The following is a 20,194-nucleotide window of genomic DNA, read 5'->3' as shown; positions in this document are numbered from 1 at the left end:
ATCTCCATATGTTTCAGTGTTTTTTTGATGTACATATGACATAAAGCTAATCTTTAGATTTTTAATCATTCTTCACAAAATCTGGTGAATTGTTACTTTATAATGATTTTGCCTGTACTGTATTCCATTGTATTACTTGTTTAACTGTTCTGTGTTATCTTGTCTTTTAAGTGGGAACATTGTTGATTCAAACTTTACTTGACTTCCCCTTCCTCATCGGCATTGAGCAATAGAATACTAAAAGACTGCAGCGTTGTCAGATAGTTTGGATAAGATATGAAACAATTTATTTTCTTTAGATTTCTTTTGAGAACCAAAGGTTCAAAAGTTTAAAGTAAATTTTTCTATATCCAAGTACCTATATCACCATTAAATACTCTGAGATTCATTTTCTTGCAGGTATTCGCAGCAAGTACAAAGAACAATAGAATTAATGAAAAAACATGCATGACAAAGATGCAAAAGAGAACATACTGTGCAAATATAAAAAAGGAAAAATAACTAATAAATATTGACAACACAAGTTGTAGAGTCCTTAAAAGTGATGCCATTAATTGTGGAATCAATTCACTGTTGCGGTGAGTGAAGTTATCCTTCCTGGTTCAAGAGCCTGAAGTTTGAGGGGTAATAACTGTTCCTGAACCTGTGATGTAGGCAAGAAGAGAGTATGGTCTGGATGGTGGGAGTCCTTGATAGATGCTGCTTTCCTGTGACAGCACTACTTGTAAATGTGTTCAGTGGTGGGGGGACTTTACCTGCACTAGGCTGTATCCACTACTTTTTGTAGGACTTCCTGTTCAAGGGCATTGGTGTTCCCATAGCAGGCTGTGATGCACTTAGTATACTCTGCAACACCCATCTATAGAAGTTTGTCAAAGTTTTACATGACATGCCAAATCTGTGCAAACTCCTAAGAAATTTCTAAGCTGCTGTGCCGCCTTTGTAATGGCACATACATGCTGGACTCAGGACAGACCCTCTGAAATGATAATGCCGAGGAACTTAAAGTTGCTGACCTCTCCACGTCTGATCCCCTGTTGAGGACTGGCTCATGGACCTCCGGTTTCCTCCTCCTCTCGTCAATAATCAGCATTTTGGTTTTGCTGACGTTAGGTTTCAACTGTCCAACAATAATCTCTGAATATGTACTTGAACCAGATTAGATGGGCTTTGTGCTGCTGGCTGATCTTTTCAAGGCTATTGGACAAAGGTTGGAAATATTACTTCCCTCAGTTTCCTGTGCTGACCCTTGGGTCTGACACCATTGCTAACTTCACCAGTTTATATGATAGTGATCATTTAAAGATCATTCCACTACATTTCCAGCTAGTAGACTTAATGAGTGACTGGAGTTTTTACATGCTCTAGTACATGCAAATAAAATTGTGCAGTAGTAAAGTTGGAATAAGGAGATGGTATTATAAGTAATTAAGATCAGCAGTTATAAAACCCACCTGATTCGTTGATTTTTTACAAATGAAGGAAGCTTACTCAATGCTTACGTGATTTGATAGCTGTCTATATTAGCTGAGTAAGTCATTTCCAAGAATGGGAGAAGGGGCTGCAGATGGTATCCTGTTTGTGGTGATGAGAATATATGATTCAGAGTCTGAAATATAGCCAGCTAGGCTTGGGATAGAAATCAAAATGGTTGGCCACTTGGAAATTCAGATTTTTTTTGCAGGTGGAGCTTAAGTGCCTGTAACAAATATTGATAGGTTAAAGAAGGTAGCTGGCATATGGAGTATAATGAGAGAAAACAGCGGATATAGTATGTTTGGAAAATATAGTAAAACCTTTTTAAATGGTGGAAAACTAGAAAATGTTTATACAGAGAGATTTTGCTTTAGTTTATGAAGTATGGGAAGGAAAGACTTTTCAGACACAGCAATTGTTGAAGGACAAAACAGGCGTGAGGAGACAAATGGCTTACTCCCATTTATGAATGATCATGAATCTTTGTAGAGTTGTAATCTATAGTTACATTTATTGTTTGTAGTTCATCTCTTTACACAATTTTGTCATTCACCACATGAGGAGCACTCCGGTTTTCTTACGCCCTCAATCCTTCCTCGTTCCACTAAACCTAACTCTCTTCTATATCTCTGCCTCTTCAGCTTACCCACCATCAGTGTAATCCCATCCCGACTCTTCTGCCTCAATTTCTGAAAGGCCACTGTATTTTAATACGATCTCTCATTGGAAACTCTCCTGTTGTGAGAGTTAATTAAATCATAAACATGAGAAATTCTGCAGATGCTGGAAATCCAAAATAATACACAAAATGCTGGAGAAACTCAGCAGGTCAGGCAGCATCTATGGAAATGAATAAACAGTTGTTGTGTTGGGCCAAGACCCTTCTTCAGGACTGGAAAGGAAGGGGGAAGATGCCAGAATAAAAATGTGTGGTAAGGGAGAGGAGGATAATTACAATGTGGTAGGTGAAGCCAGGTGGGTAGGAAAGGTAAAGGGCTGGAGAGGGTGGAATCTGATGGGAGAAGAGAGTGGACCAGAGAAAAAGGAAGGAAGGAATGACCCAAGGCAGGAAGAGGTAAAAGGCCAGAGTGGGGAATAGAAGAGGAGAAGGGGAGGGATTTTTTTTTAACTGGAAGAAGAAATCGATATTCATGCCATCGTTGGAGGCTATCCAGACAGAATATAAACTGTTGCTTCTCTACCCTGAGGGTGCCCTCATCGTGGAACAAGAAGAGGCTATGGGCCGACATGTCAGAATGGGAATGAGAATTGGAATTGAAATGTTTGGCCACTGGGAAGTTGTGCTTTTGACAGATGGAGCAGAGGTGCTCGATGAAGTGGTCCCTCAAATTATGATGGGACTCACCAATGTAGAGGAGGCCACATCAGGAGCACCAGACACAATAGACAACCCCAAAAAGTTCATAGGTGAAATGTTTCCTTGCCTGGAAGGACTGTTTGGAGCCCTGAAAAGCAGTGAAGGGAGGAGGTGAATGGGCAAGTGTACGGTAATTGGTAACTACATTGGTGCTGCTTCATGCACCAATGCTGAGCTCAACTTCATCAACTTTGCCTCTAACTTCCACCCTGCCCTTAAGTTCACTTGGTCCATTTCTGACACCTCTCTCCCCTCTCTCAATCTGTCACCATCGTTGGAGAGAAACTGTTCACCAACATCTTTTATAAACCAAAAATTCCCATGGCTATATTGATTATACCTCTTCCCACATTGTCTCCTGTAAAACTTCGGTTTGTTTTTTTCAGTTTTGTCTCCACTGCATCTGTTCCCAGGATGTGGCTTTCCTTATGAGAACATTAGAGATGGCCTTCAAAGAATGGGGTTTCCCTTCCTCCTCCATTGATGCTGTCAACAGCTGCATCTCCTCCATTCCCTGAACATTCACACTCACCCCATCTTCCCGCTGCCTTAACAGTGATAGAGTTCCTCTTGTCCTTACCTACCACTCCATGAATCACCCCCCCACCCAGCTTACCGAAGCAGTCGCTCCCTTGTCTATTCATCCCTTCCCACTAATCTCCTTTTTGGACTTGTGTCTGCAAGGGGCCAAAGTGCCATGCCTACTATTCAACTCCTCCCTCACCTCCATTCAGGGCTCCAAACAGTCCTTCCAGGTGAGGCAACAAGTCAACTGCTAATCTGTTGGAGTTGTCAGTTGTGTCCAGTGCTCCCGATGTGGCCTCCTCTACATTGGGGACTGCTTTGTTAGCACCTCTGCTCCATCTGTCAAAATTAGAACTTCCTGGTGGTTAAACATTTTAATTCTGATTCCCATTCCTGATCTGACATGTCAGACCATGGCCTCACCATATTCCATCTGGGTAACCTCCAACCTGATGGTTCCCCTCCTGTTCCCCACTCTAGCCGTTTACCTTTTCTCACCTGCCTATCACCTGTACCTGGGCGCTCTCCTCCTTCCCTTTCTCCTATGGCTTACTCTTCTCTCCTATCGGATTCCTCCTCCTCCAGCTATTGACCGTTCCTACCATCACCTTCCAGCTATCCTCCTTCCCCTCCCCCCATGAACTGAGGAAGGGTCTTGACCTGAAAAGTCGACTGTTTACGGTGGCACGCAAAAGTTTGGGCACTACTGGTCAAAATTTCTGTAACTGTGAATAGTTAAGTGAGTAGAAGATGAAATAATCTCAAAAGTCATAAAATTAAGGATGAAACATTCTTTTCAACATTTTAAGCAAGATTAGTGTATTATTTTTGTTTTGTATAATTTTAGAGTGGAAAAAAGGAAAGGAGCACCATGCAAAAGTTTGGGCACCACAAGAGACTGGCGTTCTCAGATAACTTTTAGCAAGGTCTCAGACCTTAATTAGCTTGTTAGGGCTATAACTTGTTCACAGTTATCATTTGGAAAGTCCAGGTGATGCAACTTTCAAAGCTTTATAAATACCCTGACTCCTCAAACCTTGTCCCAACAATCAGCAGCCATGGGCTCCTCTAAGCAGCTGCCTAGCACTCTGAAAATTTAAATGATGCCCGCAAAGCAGGAGAAGGCTATATGAAGATACCAAAGAGTTTTCAGGTAGCCATTTCCTCAGTTCGTGATGTAATTAAGAAATGGCAGTTAACAGGAATGGTGGAGGTCAAGTTGTGGTCTGGAAGACCAAGAAAACTTTCCCAGAAAACTGCTCATAGGATTGCTAGAAAGGCAAATCAAAGCCCCCGTTTAACTGCAAAATACCTTCAGGAAGATTTAGCAGACTCTGGAGTGGTGGTGCAGTGTTCTACTGTGCAGTGACACCTGCACAGATTTTGACTTTCATGGAAGAGTCATCAGAAGAAAACCTTTCCTGCATGCTCACCACAAAATTAAGCATCAGAAGTTTGCAAAGGAACATCTAAACAAGCCTGATGCATGTTGGATCAAGTCCTGTGGACTGATGAACTTAAAATAGAACTTTTTGGCTGCAATGAGCAAAGGCACTACCTCAAGAGGCACAAGCTGAAGGTTTTGCCATGGCTCTCACAGTCTCCCGACCTAAACATCATTGAAAATCTGTGGATAGACCTCAAAAGAGCAGTGCATGCAAGAATCTCACAGAACTAGAAGCCTTTTGCAAGGAAGAATGGGTGAAAATTCCCCAAACAAGAATTGAAAGACTTAGCTGGCTACAGAGAGCGTTTACGAGCTGTGATACTTGCCAAAAGGGGTGTTACTAAGTACTGACCCTGCAGGATGCCCAAACTTTTGCTTCTGGCCATTTTCCTTTTTTGTTATTTTGAAACTGTAAAAGATGGAAATAAAGAAGTAATCTTGCTTAAAATATTTAAAAAAATGTGTCATCTTTATGCCTTTTGGAAATCAGGTCATCTTATACTCGCTTAGCTATTCACAGTAGCAGAAATTTTTACTGGGTGCCCAAACTATTGCATGCCACGCTATTTACCTCAGTAGAAATTAATTAAATACCTTCCAAACATGAGAAAAAAAAGTCTGTTTTGAATAGAAGAGCATGCCTATTGACATGTGCTTTGAATTTATGAAATTTGTAGGAAATCCCAGATCTTGGAAAAATGAGCAAGTTGCCAGAATTGAACATATTAATGTCATTTCTGCACTCTGGGGACACAGAGAAGAATGGATTGAGGTCTTGACATATTTAGAGTAGTCTCAGAATTAAGAAGCAAGCATGAAGTTTCATGGTTTTGTAATCTTGGTACCTTGAATTAGATGGGTATACTGAAACCAACAGCTTTCGTCTTGAATTGCATTGGATACTCTGAAAATCTGAGATGCCATCCTTTCTATGTTCTAGCTTAGGCTGCTTCACCGACCATGATGTTCAAAAGGTTTCAATAGGTACATGTCAGAAATGTATACAATATACATCCTGAAATTCTTTTTCTTTGCAAACATCCACAAGAACAGAGGAGTGCCCCAAAGAATGAATGACAGTTAAATGTTAGAACCACAAAGCCCCCCCATCTCCCCCCTCCCACGCACAAGCAGCAGCAAGGTAATGACCCTCCCCTTCTCCACCAACAAAAAAGGCATCGACACCCCCTCCGAGCACTGAGCGTGCAGCAAAGCATCAGTAAGACACAGACTTGCAGTATCCCAAAGACTACTCGTTCACCCAGTAATTGGACATACCACAGGCTCTCTCCCTAATCAGGGAAAAAGAAGTGTCCCCATCGCACAATGAGAGGAGAGACATAACACCATAAATCAGTAAGTTGTTTGTTAAAAGTCTGTTGCGTCGCTTTTTCTGAACTCTGCGCCCAGAGAGTCTGCCCCAGAAAGGCCCAGGTCTCTGGAGACATAGCCAGCAGCAAGCCCACTGCTTCCGATCTTCCGTGTTCTCCTGTGACGGATCAGGCGGTGACACCAACCTTGAATCAGCCCGTCTCCAGAGCCACGAAAATCTGGAACCCTGAAGGCGCGCTCGCCTTCCAGGCCACGTCTTTGGGATATCAAAGAACAGCCGGTGTTGAGGCCCTGAGAGCGTGTCCCATTTCCGCAAAGAACCAAAGTCAGAGTGTAACTCCAGGTCAGGGTCTTCAAAAGGTATAAAAGGATATCAAAGATAGAAATAGAGCTGTTTTGAGGATGCAAGCAAAGGAGTTGCCGTTTAGTGCCATCATAACTAAGCAGGATCCACTACTCTCTGCATCATTTTATTCTAGATACATTTAAATACAGACAGCTGCAGAAATTGAGCACATTTCCTTCTTCCTTTATATTGCAAAATAGGTTGGAATATTAAAAGTGAAAAAGTTCAAGCTGAGTGCTTGATTCTACTGCTTTTAGCTTAGCTGATGTTGGGTCAGTAACTACCGTAATTTGTTTTTCCATTTAAAAATATTTGCAAAACATTGGTTAAATTGATATTGGCACCCTTGTGAGAGAGGTCACCACTTGTGCCATGCTGTATGAAACTGTTAGAGACTACTTTGTAAAGTCATTATTTGATGTCCAGGTCAGTCAGGCATTTGTTTGTGCTCCTGAAACCAAACTTAAGGTTATTGAGAATGAGAGATGACAAAAGAAGGAGCTTCCCTTCCTTCACCATCAACACTGCCCTCAACCGCATCTGTTCCATTTTGCGCACACCTACCCTCACCCCATCCTCCCGCTAACCCACCAGTTTGGTTCCTCTCGTCCTCCCCTACCACCCCCACCAACCTCCTCACCCAGCACATAATAGGGTAATAGGCTTTCCTTTTGCCATCAATACATCCTTTGATCTGGAAGTGGATGAGGGTGTTTCTGATAGCGGTGGTGTCTAGAACCAGAAGGCATGGCCTCAGAATAGAGGGATGCCCATTTAGAACAGACTTAAGGAATTTCTTTAGCCAGAAGCTAGTAAATCTGTGGAATTCATTGCCACAAACTGCTGTGGAGGCTAATTCTTTGACTAATTAAGAACCTTAATATATCCAGAGTGTCAAAGGCAGGAGAATGGAGGTTGAGTGGGATAATAACTCTGCCATGATGGAATGGATGAGCAGACTCAGTCTAATACTGTTCCTATGTCTTATGATCTCTGGAAGCAATGAAACAAACCTCTTTAGGACTTTATTCTGGCTGAACCATGTTACCTGTGCATGACAAATTACAGCACTATACTCAGCTTACTTTATAGGTATATTTGAAATTGACTGTGGTTTGCAGAGAAGGCGCAGTCATTCAATATATGGGCAAAACTAGCATCTTTTGTGGATAATTCTGAATGAGTCGCTTAGTGAAAATCTAATACAAAAAGTGCTGGAAGAACTTGACGTGTCAGACAGTATGAATAGGGAGAAATGGACAGTCAATATTTTGGGTTGAAACCCTTAATCTAGACTGAAAGGGGAGAAAGCTTAAAAAAAATGGAGGGAAGAGAGGAAGCAAGAGTTGGTAGGTGATAGGGGAATCCAGGTAAGAGGTGTGATAGGCAAATGAGGGTGGGAATGATTTCAGAAGCTGGGAGGTGAAACTGAAGATGAGGGCTCTGGTCATGGAATAAAGGAAGGTAGAGAAGAGAATTGCAGGAGGAGTGTATGGTTGATAGAGAAATGGGGAAGGTGGGGGAGGGAGAAGGTGATGGTGGGGACCAGTTGGATCAGGAACGAGGCTTAAAGAAGAAAAGAAAAATAAGGAAAAGTGACAGAGGGAAAGTAGTTACTGCAAGTTTGAGAACTTGGCTTCATGCCACCAGGTTGTTGAATGTCCAGGTAAAATTTGAGATGTTCCTCAAATTTGGCCATGAACTGGCATTGGAGCCAAATACATGATTTCATGCCACATCTTGGAGTTTATATAAACTGTAATTTTTTTGTTCTAACAGTTGTTTGGGAAAAGGCTCCTTGTCATCTATTCCCCACCTTCCGACTGCCCTCTGCAGGATAATCACAGGCAGTTGATTCCAAGGTTCTGCTTTTATAATTTTAGTGTTTTGCTATTAAAGTAATTGGGACATTCCATTAAACTAATCGGTTCCAAAATATAATGGTATGAGTCTACAGTATAAAAGCTGTAAACCACTGACTAGTTGTATGTATTCTTTATCTGTGCTGTTATAATAAAAACAGTGCAGGATGTACTGCAGTTCGGAAAGATGCTCTTCGGAAATGCACAGTAAATTGTTATGTATCTCATTGCTACTCTTCTATACCTTGTGCACAAATGTGTCTTGACAGTTGTTAATCTAAGTACCTTCATACCCTTAGGTGTACAACTTGTGATCAGGGATGAAAAGTTTTTAAAGGGAGATCTTATTTTTAGAAGCAAATTTTGAATTCCACATGCAAATTTATTAGATTTTCTTCCTTTGTATTCTGCAATCTTTAAAGTATGCAATATCATTTTAATCTCACAGAAGAATCTGACAGTTGCAGTACTCTTGGTGCTTTGCATCTGAGCAACAAAGTACTAGAGTATACTATCAGCTCTGGTTGTGTTGAGTGGTGGAGTATGCTGGAAGGGTTGAAAGGCTTACTGCTGTTTTCTGTGTTGCTATGAAAAATAAATTATTTTGGCAGTTAGTAATGTTTTGGCATTCAGAAACAAAAGTGACATTCTGATCTTGGTAATGTGTTAGATCCAGGCTTCTGTTTGAATAGTTGTCATTTATGTGAAGTGCCAAGTCACTTAATTCTTTCAATCACACAAAATCAAATGGGTGGCGCAGTAGTGTAGCGGTTAGCATAATGCTGTTACAGTGCCAACAATTGCAGTTCAATTCCCACTGCTGTCTGTATAGAGTTTGTATGTTCTCCCCATAACCACGTGGATTTCCTTTGGGTGCTTTGGTTTCCTCTTATCAAAGACTTGTGGGTTAGTAGGTTAGTGTAGTAGGTTAGTTGAGCACATGGGTATAATTTGGTGGCATGGGTTTAAAGTCAGTGCCATAAAAATGCACAGAATCACAGAAACAGGCCCTTTGGCCCATCTAATCTGTGCCAAGTTATTTAAACTGCCTAGTCCCATTGACCTGTACCTGGACCATAGCCCGCCATATGCCTACTGCCAATATAACTATCCGAACTTCTCTTAAACGTTGAAATCGAGCTCACATCTACCACTTGTGCTGGCAGCTTGTTCCACACTCTCACCAAGCTCTGAATGAAGAAGTACCCCCATGTTCCTCCTAAACTTTTTACCTTTCACCCTTAACCCATGACCTCTGGTTGTATCCTCACCCATCCTCAGTGGCGAAAGCCTACTTTCATTACTCTATCTGTACCCCTCGTAATTTTACATACCTAAATCAAATCTCCCCTCAATCTCCTATGTTCCAAGGAGAAAAATCCTTACTTATTCATTCTTTCCTTATAACTCAGGTCCTCTAGCTCAGAAGCAAGTTCATGCAAGAAAAAGGGAAAGTTATATTTCAGTGTACACTTTCTGTTCTTACTATGTTTAACAATAATCCAGATTCCTGATCAGATGCTTATAAGCAACTTGGGGCAAAACACTGCTGGAGAAATTCTACAGTCTAGACAACACCTGTAAAGATGAATTTTGGGTAGAAAGTGTTCATCTGAGCTAAAAGTAGAGGTGTGACGGGCCTGGTCCACCTCTAACTTTATCCTTTTAACTATCTTACTGTTCAATTAGAGCAATTTCTTCCAAATAAAAGGTTTTATGGAATTCATAGTCAAAGGTATGTCTTATCTCTGTGAGGTAAGTACGTATTCTATTTTAAGTTGACATGATCCATTCTTCTTGCTTATCCAGTACAGTGATGACTGTATCAGTGTTGCTTTCTGCCCTTACCTTGATACCATTTTATAACCATTTCTGCCAATTTCTACCTTGTCCTTGCTTTTGTGATCTATTTCTGACTCTTCCCTTCCTTTGCTAACCTAATTCCATTTTTTGCAGATAAGCTAACAATCAGCCTTGACTACAAGGATTCCCACAGCTACCCAAACTGCATATCCTTCCACCCTGCTGTTTGTAAGCACTGCATTTTCCCAGTTTCTCAGCCTGCTTACTTGGTGTCCCTTTCATGATTTTCTTTATTGTAAACTGTAGGTTCCCTTTCATCACAGTTGGTGAGACTCTCAACTATGTCCGTTCCATTTCTCACACTTCTACTTAAGTCTTCTTTCCATTCCCAGAGCAAGGCTAGAATTACTCTTTCTACTCATTGCTTTCTATTCCATCAATCTTTCAGGTAATTATCCTTTGTATTTTCTGGCATATCCCATCTGAGGAGCCACTTGTCACATCCTGTCCTCTTCCCCCCCATCAGTATTTTGAAGGAATCAGTCCTTCGAGGATGTTCTGGCTTACTCTTCCATTTCCACCAGTACACACTTAAAATACCACAGGAATTTTCTCTTTGCAGCCACAGATAATACCACAACTGCACTTTTTCAGTCCTCCCCTTTCCAGCATCAAGGCCACCTTCTACTCCCCATGAGGCAGTGATATGCTTTATTCCTCTTAGTTAAGTGCACTATTTCAGCTATTCATGGCGCTGCCCTCCAGTATTTGCTTAGTGGAGGAACAAGCTAGAACAGAACAATCTCCAATCATGCCACTCAGACTTGGGCTATATTTTTTCTCTTTGTGACCGTTTTTCTGAAATCAAAACCTGTTAGTCATGTGTTTTGAACCTTGGCTCTGGAGGAACATTGTTTCATTTGGCTATTTTTGTGTTTAGTTGAATAATTAAACTTGAGCTTGTTCTCTTCTAAATTGTGGTGGTCATACAATTTAGATGATCGCTTTTTAGTATACCTGCATACGTGAGTCTAAGCTTTTAATTGCTTATCTTTTAACCATCCATCTCATCTCCTATTTTGACTCTTGTTTTCAGCCTTTCACATTTCCAACAAACTCAATCTGATCTTGTAGAACAACATCCTTGTCAGCTGTGGTGAATGGAAGTCTGCAGTTTAGAAGGAAGGAAAATTAGTACAGAAAAAGGGCACTGATAAAACAGGCCAAGAAACTGGAAACATTCATGGCTTACAGGCGGCAGGGTGGTAGGAAGTATAGTTAATGTAGGTGTGGGAGTTGTGCTTGTAGTCAACTGATTCCTAACCTAGACATGGTAGTGTAGCAGTTAGTGCAACACTATTACAGTTTGGGGCATTCTGGAGTTCAGAGTTTGTAATTCTCCCTATGAACCATGTGGGTTTCTGTCAGGTGCTCCAGTTTCCTCCCATAGTGCAAAGACGCATCAGTTAGAAGGTTAATTAGTCATTGTAAATTGTCCTGTGATTTGGCGATGGTTAAATAGGTGGGCTACTGGGTGACCTGGCTCATTGGGCTGGAAGGGCCTGTACTGCGCTTATTTCTAAAAAAAACAACAAAATAAGTAAATGCTGCAAATTCCCAGGTTTCAATTTTAACTTTAACAGTTGTGTAATCAGTGTGTCTAGATTCTTATTTCAGCTTTCCACTAATAATTGCACATTGTTTTAGTGATTGTAGTTAATTGTTCTGTATTTAAAATTCCTCTGGTATTCTGTTACTTCACTGTATATCCCTTTTAGTTCTTTTGCCTTCCACCTCTCAAGACTTTTTCTCCTCTTCTGCCACGTTTCTCAGTGGCTACAGAGGGACAAACAGAATGGTGTTTCCTCAGTCGCGGTGCCAGGGTTGAGGATATCTTGGAGCAGTTGCAGATCATTCTGAAGGGGGCAAGTGAGCAGCCAATGGTCATGGAGGACATTAGCACTAATGATATAGGTTGAAAGGAGGAAGAGGTTCTACATAGCAAGTATAGGGAGTTAGGAAAGAGGGTGATTTGCTACCTTTGAGGTCCTTTTTTCATAAACATGAAGAAGTCTGTAGATGCTGGAAATCCAAAGCAACACACACAAAATGCTGGAGGAACTCAGCAGTTCAGGCAGCATCAGGTAGTCAACATTTCAGGCTGAGACCTTCAGGACTGAGAAGGATGGGAGAAGATGCCAGAACAAAAAGGTGAGGAGAGGGGAAGAAGGTGAGCTGGAATGTGTTAGGTGGGATAGGTCTGATAGGAGAGGACTGTGGACCATAGGGGAAAGAGGATAGGAAGTAATATGCAGGGAGAAGAGGTAAAGACGGGTAAGAATTCGGGGATTATGGCAAGACTTGTGGGATAATGGGTGGAAGGAGAGACAGTTTTACAGAATACATAAAACAGTTGGATTGATGAGAGAAAGGGGTGAAAGAAGAGAGGAAGGAATTATGTTGACTCAACAGAATTGGGTATACCATGCTTAATTATTCCTTGTGTCTTGATGGAAAGCATCACTCTGGTGTGTAGGTGTTGTCATTATGAAACAGTTGAATACATTATTTTACCATGTAAGGCATATAAGCCTGAAAGAAAGCAAATGCAGGCTGCACTACTATCTTTGGGGGTTGATAGTTTTTCATTTAAAAACTTTAAGTAATGGAAGTGATTTTAATTCACAATATTGTCCTTCATTATTTGCAATCCTTAGGTTTTTTTGGATAATGTAGTTTTCATTTGATAAAGAACTAGTAGGAGTTTTATTTCCCAATTCTCAACACCACACTCCAGTCCATTTGGTGGCGGTAATGCACTTTTAAGTTGGATTGCCAATTATCACTAAAAGTCAGAAAAAGAAAAGGGGTAAAAGGTCAGAGGGGAATGGGGAGAAAGAATTTGTTTACTGGAAAGAAGTTGATATTCATGCCATCATGTTGGAGGCTACCGAGGCAGAATATAAGGTGTTGCTCTTCAACCCTGAGGGTGCCCTTATCTTGGCACAAGAGGCGACCATGGACTGACATGTTAAATGGGAATCAGAAAATGTTTGGCCACCAGGAAGTTCCGCTTGTGGCAGATGGTACGGCGGTGCTTGACAAAGTGCTCCCCCAGTTTACGTCCGGTCTCAGCAATGTAGAGGAGGCTGCATCAGGAGCACCAGACACAATAGACAGTCCTAGCATATTCACAGGTGAAGTGTTGCCTCAGCTAACTACCTGGGCCCTGAATGGGGGTGAGGGAGGAGGTATATGGGCAGCTGTAGGACTTAGGCCACTTGGAAGGATAAGTGCCGGGAAGGAGCATACTGAGGAGGGACAAATGGTCAAGGGAATAGCAGAAAGCAGGGGAGGTGGGAGGTAAAAATGTGTTTAGTGGTAGGATCCCTTTGGAGATGATGGAAGTTACGGAGGATGATTTGTTGGATGCAGCGGCTAATGGGGTGGTAGTAAGGACAAGTAAAGAGGTAGGGGGAGAAAAGAAAAATTACTACCTTTAAAGGTACTAATTTCTGGATTACTCTCAGCCCCATGTACTAGCCAGAGCAGGAATAGAAATAGAACAGATGAATGTGTGACCAAGGAGCTGGTACAGGAGGAAAGGGTTTCAGATCATTAGAACCATTTCTGGAGAGGGGTGGGTTGCGTCTTAACTGGAGGAGGACCATATACTGTTTGGAGGTTTGCCACTGCAACTTAGGAGTGTTTAAATTTGTTTGACAGGGCGATGCAAATCAGAGCACCATTGTCAAAAAGTAGAACGATTAAGAGGAGGGTAAACCAGTAATAATGTATAGAAAGGCAGGCAGGAGTACGGCAATAGACACGATGGAATAGATGGATTGAAATCTGTTTATTTTAATGATTGGATTATTAAGATGAACTTGAAGCCTGGATCAATATACAAAATTGTAATGCTGTGACCATTAGAGACTTGGTTGAAAAAAGGACAGAACAAGATGCTTAATGTTCTAGGTTTTCAGTGTTTTACAAAAGGTAGAGAGGGAGGGATTTGCACTATTAATTGAAGATAATATTCACAGCTGCAGTAAGAGGGCACTTGTTTGACTGAGTCTATGTGGGTAGAACTCAAAAATAAAAAAAGTACAATCACTCTAGGATTATACTACAGACCCTCTTCCTCCCGCCCCCCCCCCCCCCCCCCAGAATTCCAAATACCTACCAGGGCATTGCATAACAGGCAGACAAGGGAAAGCAGTAAGATGTTAAGGATGACTTGAACTTACACAATATTGGGACCTCCTTAGTGCAAGAGGTCTAGATGGGGCAAAATTTGTTAGATGCATCCGTTTGTTCACTCGTTATTTGCAGTGTTGTATGGTGTGAGCGATTGTGGTCTTTCCGTGGCCATGGTTGTTCTTGGCAAATCCAGGTGCATCTAGGTATCTTAAATCAGTTTTATATGGTGTGAGCGATTGTGGTCTTTCCGTGGCCATGGTTGTTCTTGGCAAATCCAGGTGCATCTAGGTATCTTAAATCAGTTTGTAGATGGTCAAATGAGAGGACCGGTCATGCTAGACCTGGTGTTGGTAAATGAGCCTGAGCAGGTGTATGGCCTTTCAATGGCAGAACATTCAGTAACAGAATTCCTTAAATTTTTAGATAGTTACAATGTCTTGTAAAAGTATTTTACCACTACAACTATTTTCACATTTTACTGTCATATTTTCTAAATTATATTGAAGTAGGATTTTTGATCTAATCTACAAAACATGTGTCCTGTGTCAAATGAAATGAAAAATTCTAAAACCTGTCAACAATTTACTAAAAATTAAAAACCAAAATAGTGAGGCTGAAAATATATTCCTCCTCTTTGTAATTACAACGCTAATTTTCCTCAGGTGTAATTTATAGTATTACCTTGCAAATCCACCCAATTTGTTGTAGAAAATTGGAAGATCAGCTGTTTTCAATGAATTCATAAGACTAAATTATCCCTCTGTAAGGTCCAACAGGATGATAGATTTTCAACAGACCAAAAGAGCATTCAGGACGAGTTGGGGGAATGACAGCCATTTCAAAGGCACTGAGCATGCCTCAGAGCTCAGTGCAGTCCATCATTTTAAAAAAAGTGGGGGTAAAAATGAAACCACAGTCACACTGCCTAGGCCTGAACATAGTCACTGGAGAGGAATGGCAATTGTAAGAGAAGCTGCTGTGACACCAACAGTCACTCTGAGTGAGCTGCACAAGTCAGTGACTGCAACTGGTGATGAAGTTCGTGGCTGCACGACCCCTAAGGCCTTGCACAAAAAGGGCATGTCCAAATGGATTTTAGTAAAGCGTTTGACGATGTTCCTCATGGTAGGCTCATCCAGAAGATTAAGATGCATGGGCACCACTTGACTGTTTGGATTCAGAATTGGCTTGCCTGTAAAAGACAGAGGGTAGTGGTTGATGAGACTTATTTTGGTTTGAGGTCCATGACTGGTGGTGTTCCACAGGGGTCCATACTGGGACATCTGTTATTTGTTACATAAATGCAGGTGAAAATGTGGATGTCTGGGAGGTTGGTAAGTTCACTGACGAGAAGTTTGCCAAAGGATACTGCAGGATATACAGTACTGTGTAAAACTCTTGGGCATATATATATAGCTAGGGTGCCTAAAACTATTGCATAGTATTGTCATAATTTTATGTACTGCAATGTACTACTTCCGCAAAAAAAAACAAATTTCATTATGTGAGTGACGATAACCCTGATTCTGATATGGGTCTCTATTGTGGACTGAGAGTGGGAAGTGGGCATGTTGGGAAAAGAGCTAGGGAGAGAGGAGGGAGTGGGAACCAGAGTCATTCTGTAATGATCAATAAATCAATTGTTTAGAATCAAATCACCTTGCCTGGTGTCCTAGGGGTGGGTATGTCTGCATTGCACCACCCTCACCCTCAATACTCCTCTGCCACCTGTCCCTCACCCCTCCGTGGTGCTCCACTCTCTGCATTCCCAAACCCTGATTAGAAAGTTATTTTCCAGATTAGATTTATTTTTGTGGACAGGCATGTGTGGCAATTTTCCTAGCCATTGTAATGGTCTTCTAATTGTGTGGCAGCAGTTTGCTGAAGGAATGTCTAATTCTGGGTTGTAAAACATCATTATGACAGACAAGATTATTTTTTTCCCATGGTCATTGCTGTATTCAGTATTCAACTATTTCTTGATATCATATGGAGTGAGTTGCAGTGGCTGAAGACTGACTTTTGTTATGGTGCAAGTCTTGAGTAAGAGCCAAGATGCGTCATCCACTAGCATTTACAATTCACAAGGCTGTAAGTGCTGTACTTTACCATGTGCCATTGTAAATTATGGCATCCAAAGTTAATTGTGACCATAAAAGTATTTTAATTTTCTTTTTCATGCTAAAGGAAACTTGTGTACTGTCTGTTAACCCTAATTTTGTTTTGTTAATTTGGCGTAGTGTGGATGTAATTTATTGACTGCCGTTTCTGTTTTGAACAGCAGTATTAATGTTGAGCACAAGTACAAATATGTACAAGTATTTAGATTTTTCACTGGAGTACAATGAATGTTCCCTTTTTTTAAAACAGATTAATTTACGACTCATCTTGGTCAGTGGAAAAACAAAAGAATTTCTATTTTCACCCAATGACTCAGCAGCTGACATTGCCAAACATGTTTATGAAAATTGGCCGATGGGTAAGCAGTTCTTTCTGATTCGAGATTTTAATCTGGGTTTGATTTACAGTACAACTCTTTTAGCTACAATGCTTTAGTTGTTTTAGGGTATCCCTAACTATTGTGAAATAATAAAAAAAAAACATTCAACTGCGACCAGATTTGGGAGAACAATGCATCATATTTCCCTCAGACATTGGGGGTTGCTTGCCCCAGCAAGTCTATGTTGGTGCTTCCAACAATCTCATTCCACCACTTGTTTCCTTGTAACCTGGTTTGTCTCACATGCCTACTAAGACTCCGCCTCCTGTACTATTGGAAATTCATAACAATCAATGAACGTAACAACTCACACTTCATTGGGATTTGGGAGGAAACTAAATCACTTTGGGGAAACCCACAGGCTCTGGGGGAGAACATGCAAAGTCCAAAGTGTTCTTTGAATTGGCTTACTTGTTCCATTAACAGTGTTGATATCTGAAATGTATGTATTTGCATGACATTTGGTCCATGACTGTGATAATCACTTAGAGCCACCTATTCTGACCTCTGCCTCAATTCCTCTACCAAAACAATTGCCCATCCCTTTGGTGTCTCTACAAATGGACATTTCATGGCACCTCTGAGCACACTTAAATTTACCTTTTAAACGTGAGATGCTCCCTAAATCTCATTCCTTCCTTGGCACTTTAGCACAATAGCTCCTCATTTAGCAACACCATGCTACTAAAATAAAAACAGAAAATGATAGAACCAATAAGCAGGTGAGGCAGCTGTGGAAGGAGAAGTGAGGTGTTAACTTAAAATGTTAATTGTTTCTCTTTCCACAGATGCTGCTTGTGTTGGGTCCACTACTTTTTATGTTAAATGTTAATACTTGATTATGGACTTGATGGATTAGTGGCCACATTTGCAGAAAATACAAAGATGGGTGGAAGAGCATGTAGTATTGAGGATATAATGCTGAAACTTTTTAAGGCATTGGTCAGACTGCATTTGGAGTATTGAGAGCAGCTTTTGTCTCTTATCTAAGAAGGTATCTGCTGGCATGGGAGAGGATCCAAAAGTCCCGGGAATGGAAGGGTCAACACACGAGGAGAGTTTTGTTCTCAGCCTACATTCACTGGAGTTTAGAAAAATAAGGGGAATCTCATTAAAACTTACTGAATATTGAGAGGCTTGGATAGGGAATACATGAAAAGAATGTTTCCAACGGTGAAGGAGTCTAAGACCGGAGGGCACCACTTAAAATTACAAGGATGTCCTTTCTGAACAGAGACGAGAAATTTGTTTTGCTAGACGTTGGTAAATCTGCAGTATTTATTGCCACAGATGGACGTAGAGGCCAATGTCATTAGGTATATTTAATGCAGAGGTTGATAGTTTCTTTAGAAAGGGTGTCAAAGTTTCTTTCTTTCTTTTTAAATCTTTTTATTAATTTTTTAAACATAAATGAAACATGAATACAAAGTGTTTGAGAGTACATAATTAATAGTTTAAGTAGACATTCAAATATATAATAATCAATATATATAGCCTCCCAAACTCATAGTATTTATGAACAAAAGAAACAAAAAGAAAAAAAAACCCCAAAAAAAGAGAAGAAAAAAAACACTAACCAACATGGGCCATTGCATAATGTTAAGTACATACAGTAGCGCCAATAACTCCGAACCTACATCCAAATAATTAAGGATAATCAAAGTGAGGATTAGGAAAAGACAATTTAACTCATATGAAAATGTTGAATAAATGGTCTCCAAGTTTCTTCAAATTTAACTGAAGGATCAAAAACAACACTTCTAATTTTTTCTAAGCTCAAACAAGAGATAGTTTGAGAAAACTACTGAAATACAGTTGGAGGATTAATTTCTTTCCAATTCAATAAAATAGATCTTCTAGCCATTAATGTAACAAATGCAATCATTCGTTGAGATGAAGAGGATAAACGACTATTATCCACCATTGGTAAACCAAAAATTGCAGTAAAAGGATGCGGTTGGAAATTGATATTCAGAACTCTTGAAATAATACTGAAAATATCTTTCCTGTAATTTTGTAAACAAGGGCAAGACCAAAACATATGGGTCAATGAAGCAACATTAGAATGACATCTGTCACAGGTTGGATTAACATGAGAGTAAAATCGAGCAAGTTTATCCTTAGACATATGAGCTCTATATACAACCTTAAATTGTATTAGGACGTGTTTAGCACAAATAGAGGACGAATTGACTAATAGTAAAATTTTCTCCCACTGCTCAGTGGATATAAGACAATGAAGTTCTTCTTCCCATTCCTTAATTTTTTCTGATTATTCTGGCTGTATTTTCATGATCATATTATAAATGACAGCTACTAAACCCTTTTGACAAGGATTCAGAGCTAAAATTCTTTCTGTAATGTCCAATGGACATAGTTTCGGAAAAGACTAACTCATTATACAAAAAATTTCTAACTTGCAAATATCTAAAAAAAAATGGGTTTTAGGTAAATTATATTTATTAGATAGCTGTTCAAAGGACATAACGCTATCATCCAAAAACGAATCACGAAAACATGTTATACCTTTTGTTTTCCATAAAAGAAAAGCTTGATCCATAAAAGAGGGCCAAAAAAAATAGTTAGATATTATAGGGCATGATAAAATAAACTTATTCAAACCAAAAAATTTACGAAATTGAAACCAAATTCGCAATGTATATTTGACTATAGGATTAGTTATTTGTTTATTCAATTTAGATAAAGGAAAAGTAAGTGAAAATCCTAAGATTGAAAACAATGAGAAGTCTTGTACAGATTTACATTCCAAATTTACCCATTGTGGGCAAGCAGCTGTAGTTAATCATTGTGTCCAAAATATTAAATATCGTATATTAACTGCCCAATAGTAAAATCTCAAGTTTGGCAAAGCCAAACCGCCCTCCTTCTTAGGCTTCTGTAAATATTTTTTGCCTGGTCTAGGATTTTTATTCTGCCACAGATAAGATATTTTGGAGTCAATAATATCAAAAAAAGATTTAGGAATAAAAATTGGTAATGCTTGAAATAAATATAAGAATTTGGGTAATACCATCATCTTAATAGCATTAATTCTACCAACCAATGACAAAGATAGTGGAGACCACCTGATAGCAAGTTGCTTAATTTGGTCAATTAAAGGTAAAAAGTTAACTTTAAATAAATCTTTATGTTTTTTAGTAATTTTAATACCTAAATAAGTAAAATAATCTGTAACAACTTTAAATGGTAAATGTTTATAAATTGGAACTTGCTTATTTAATGGAAATAATTCGCTCGTCAAAGTTTGGCAGAGAAGATAAGAAAGTGGAATTGAAGGAAAATAGATCAGAGCAGACTCGGT

General features: G+C 40.0%; 1 protein-coding gene across 1 annotated transcript in view; it reads left to right on the top strand.

The window, feature by feature from the left end:
• The window catches only part of ubl3a (ubiquitin-like 3a), a 53,342-nt gene that overhangs the window by 21,479 nt on the left and 11,669 nt on the right, over nt 1–20,194 (top strand). Inside the window, exon 2 of the mRNA XM_073043840.1 lies at nt 16,743–16,851. Coding sequence (XP_072899941.1) covers nt 16,743–16,851 — 109 coding nt within the window. The remainder of the gene's footprint in view (nt 1–16,742; nt 16,852–20,194) is intronic.

Source organism: Hemitrygon akajei, chromosome 4 (assembly GCF_048418815.1).
Source record: "Hemitrygon akajei chromosome 4, sHemAka1.3, whole genome shotgun sequence".
NCBI classification, from domain to species: domain Eukaryota; kingdom Metazoa; phylum Chordata; class Chondrichthyes; order Myliobatiformes; family Dasyatidae; genus Hemitrygon; species Hemitrygon akajei.
Note: the sequence above shows the minus strand (reverse complement) of the source record. Positions and strands in the feature narration are given on the sequence as shown.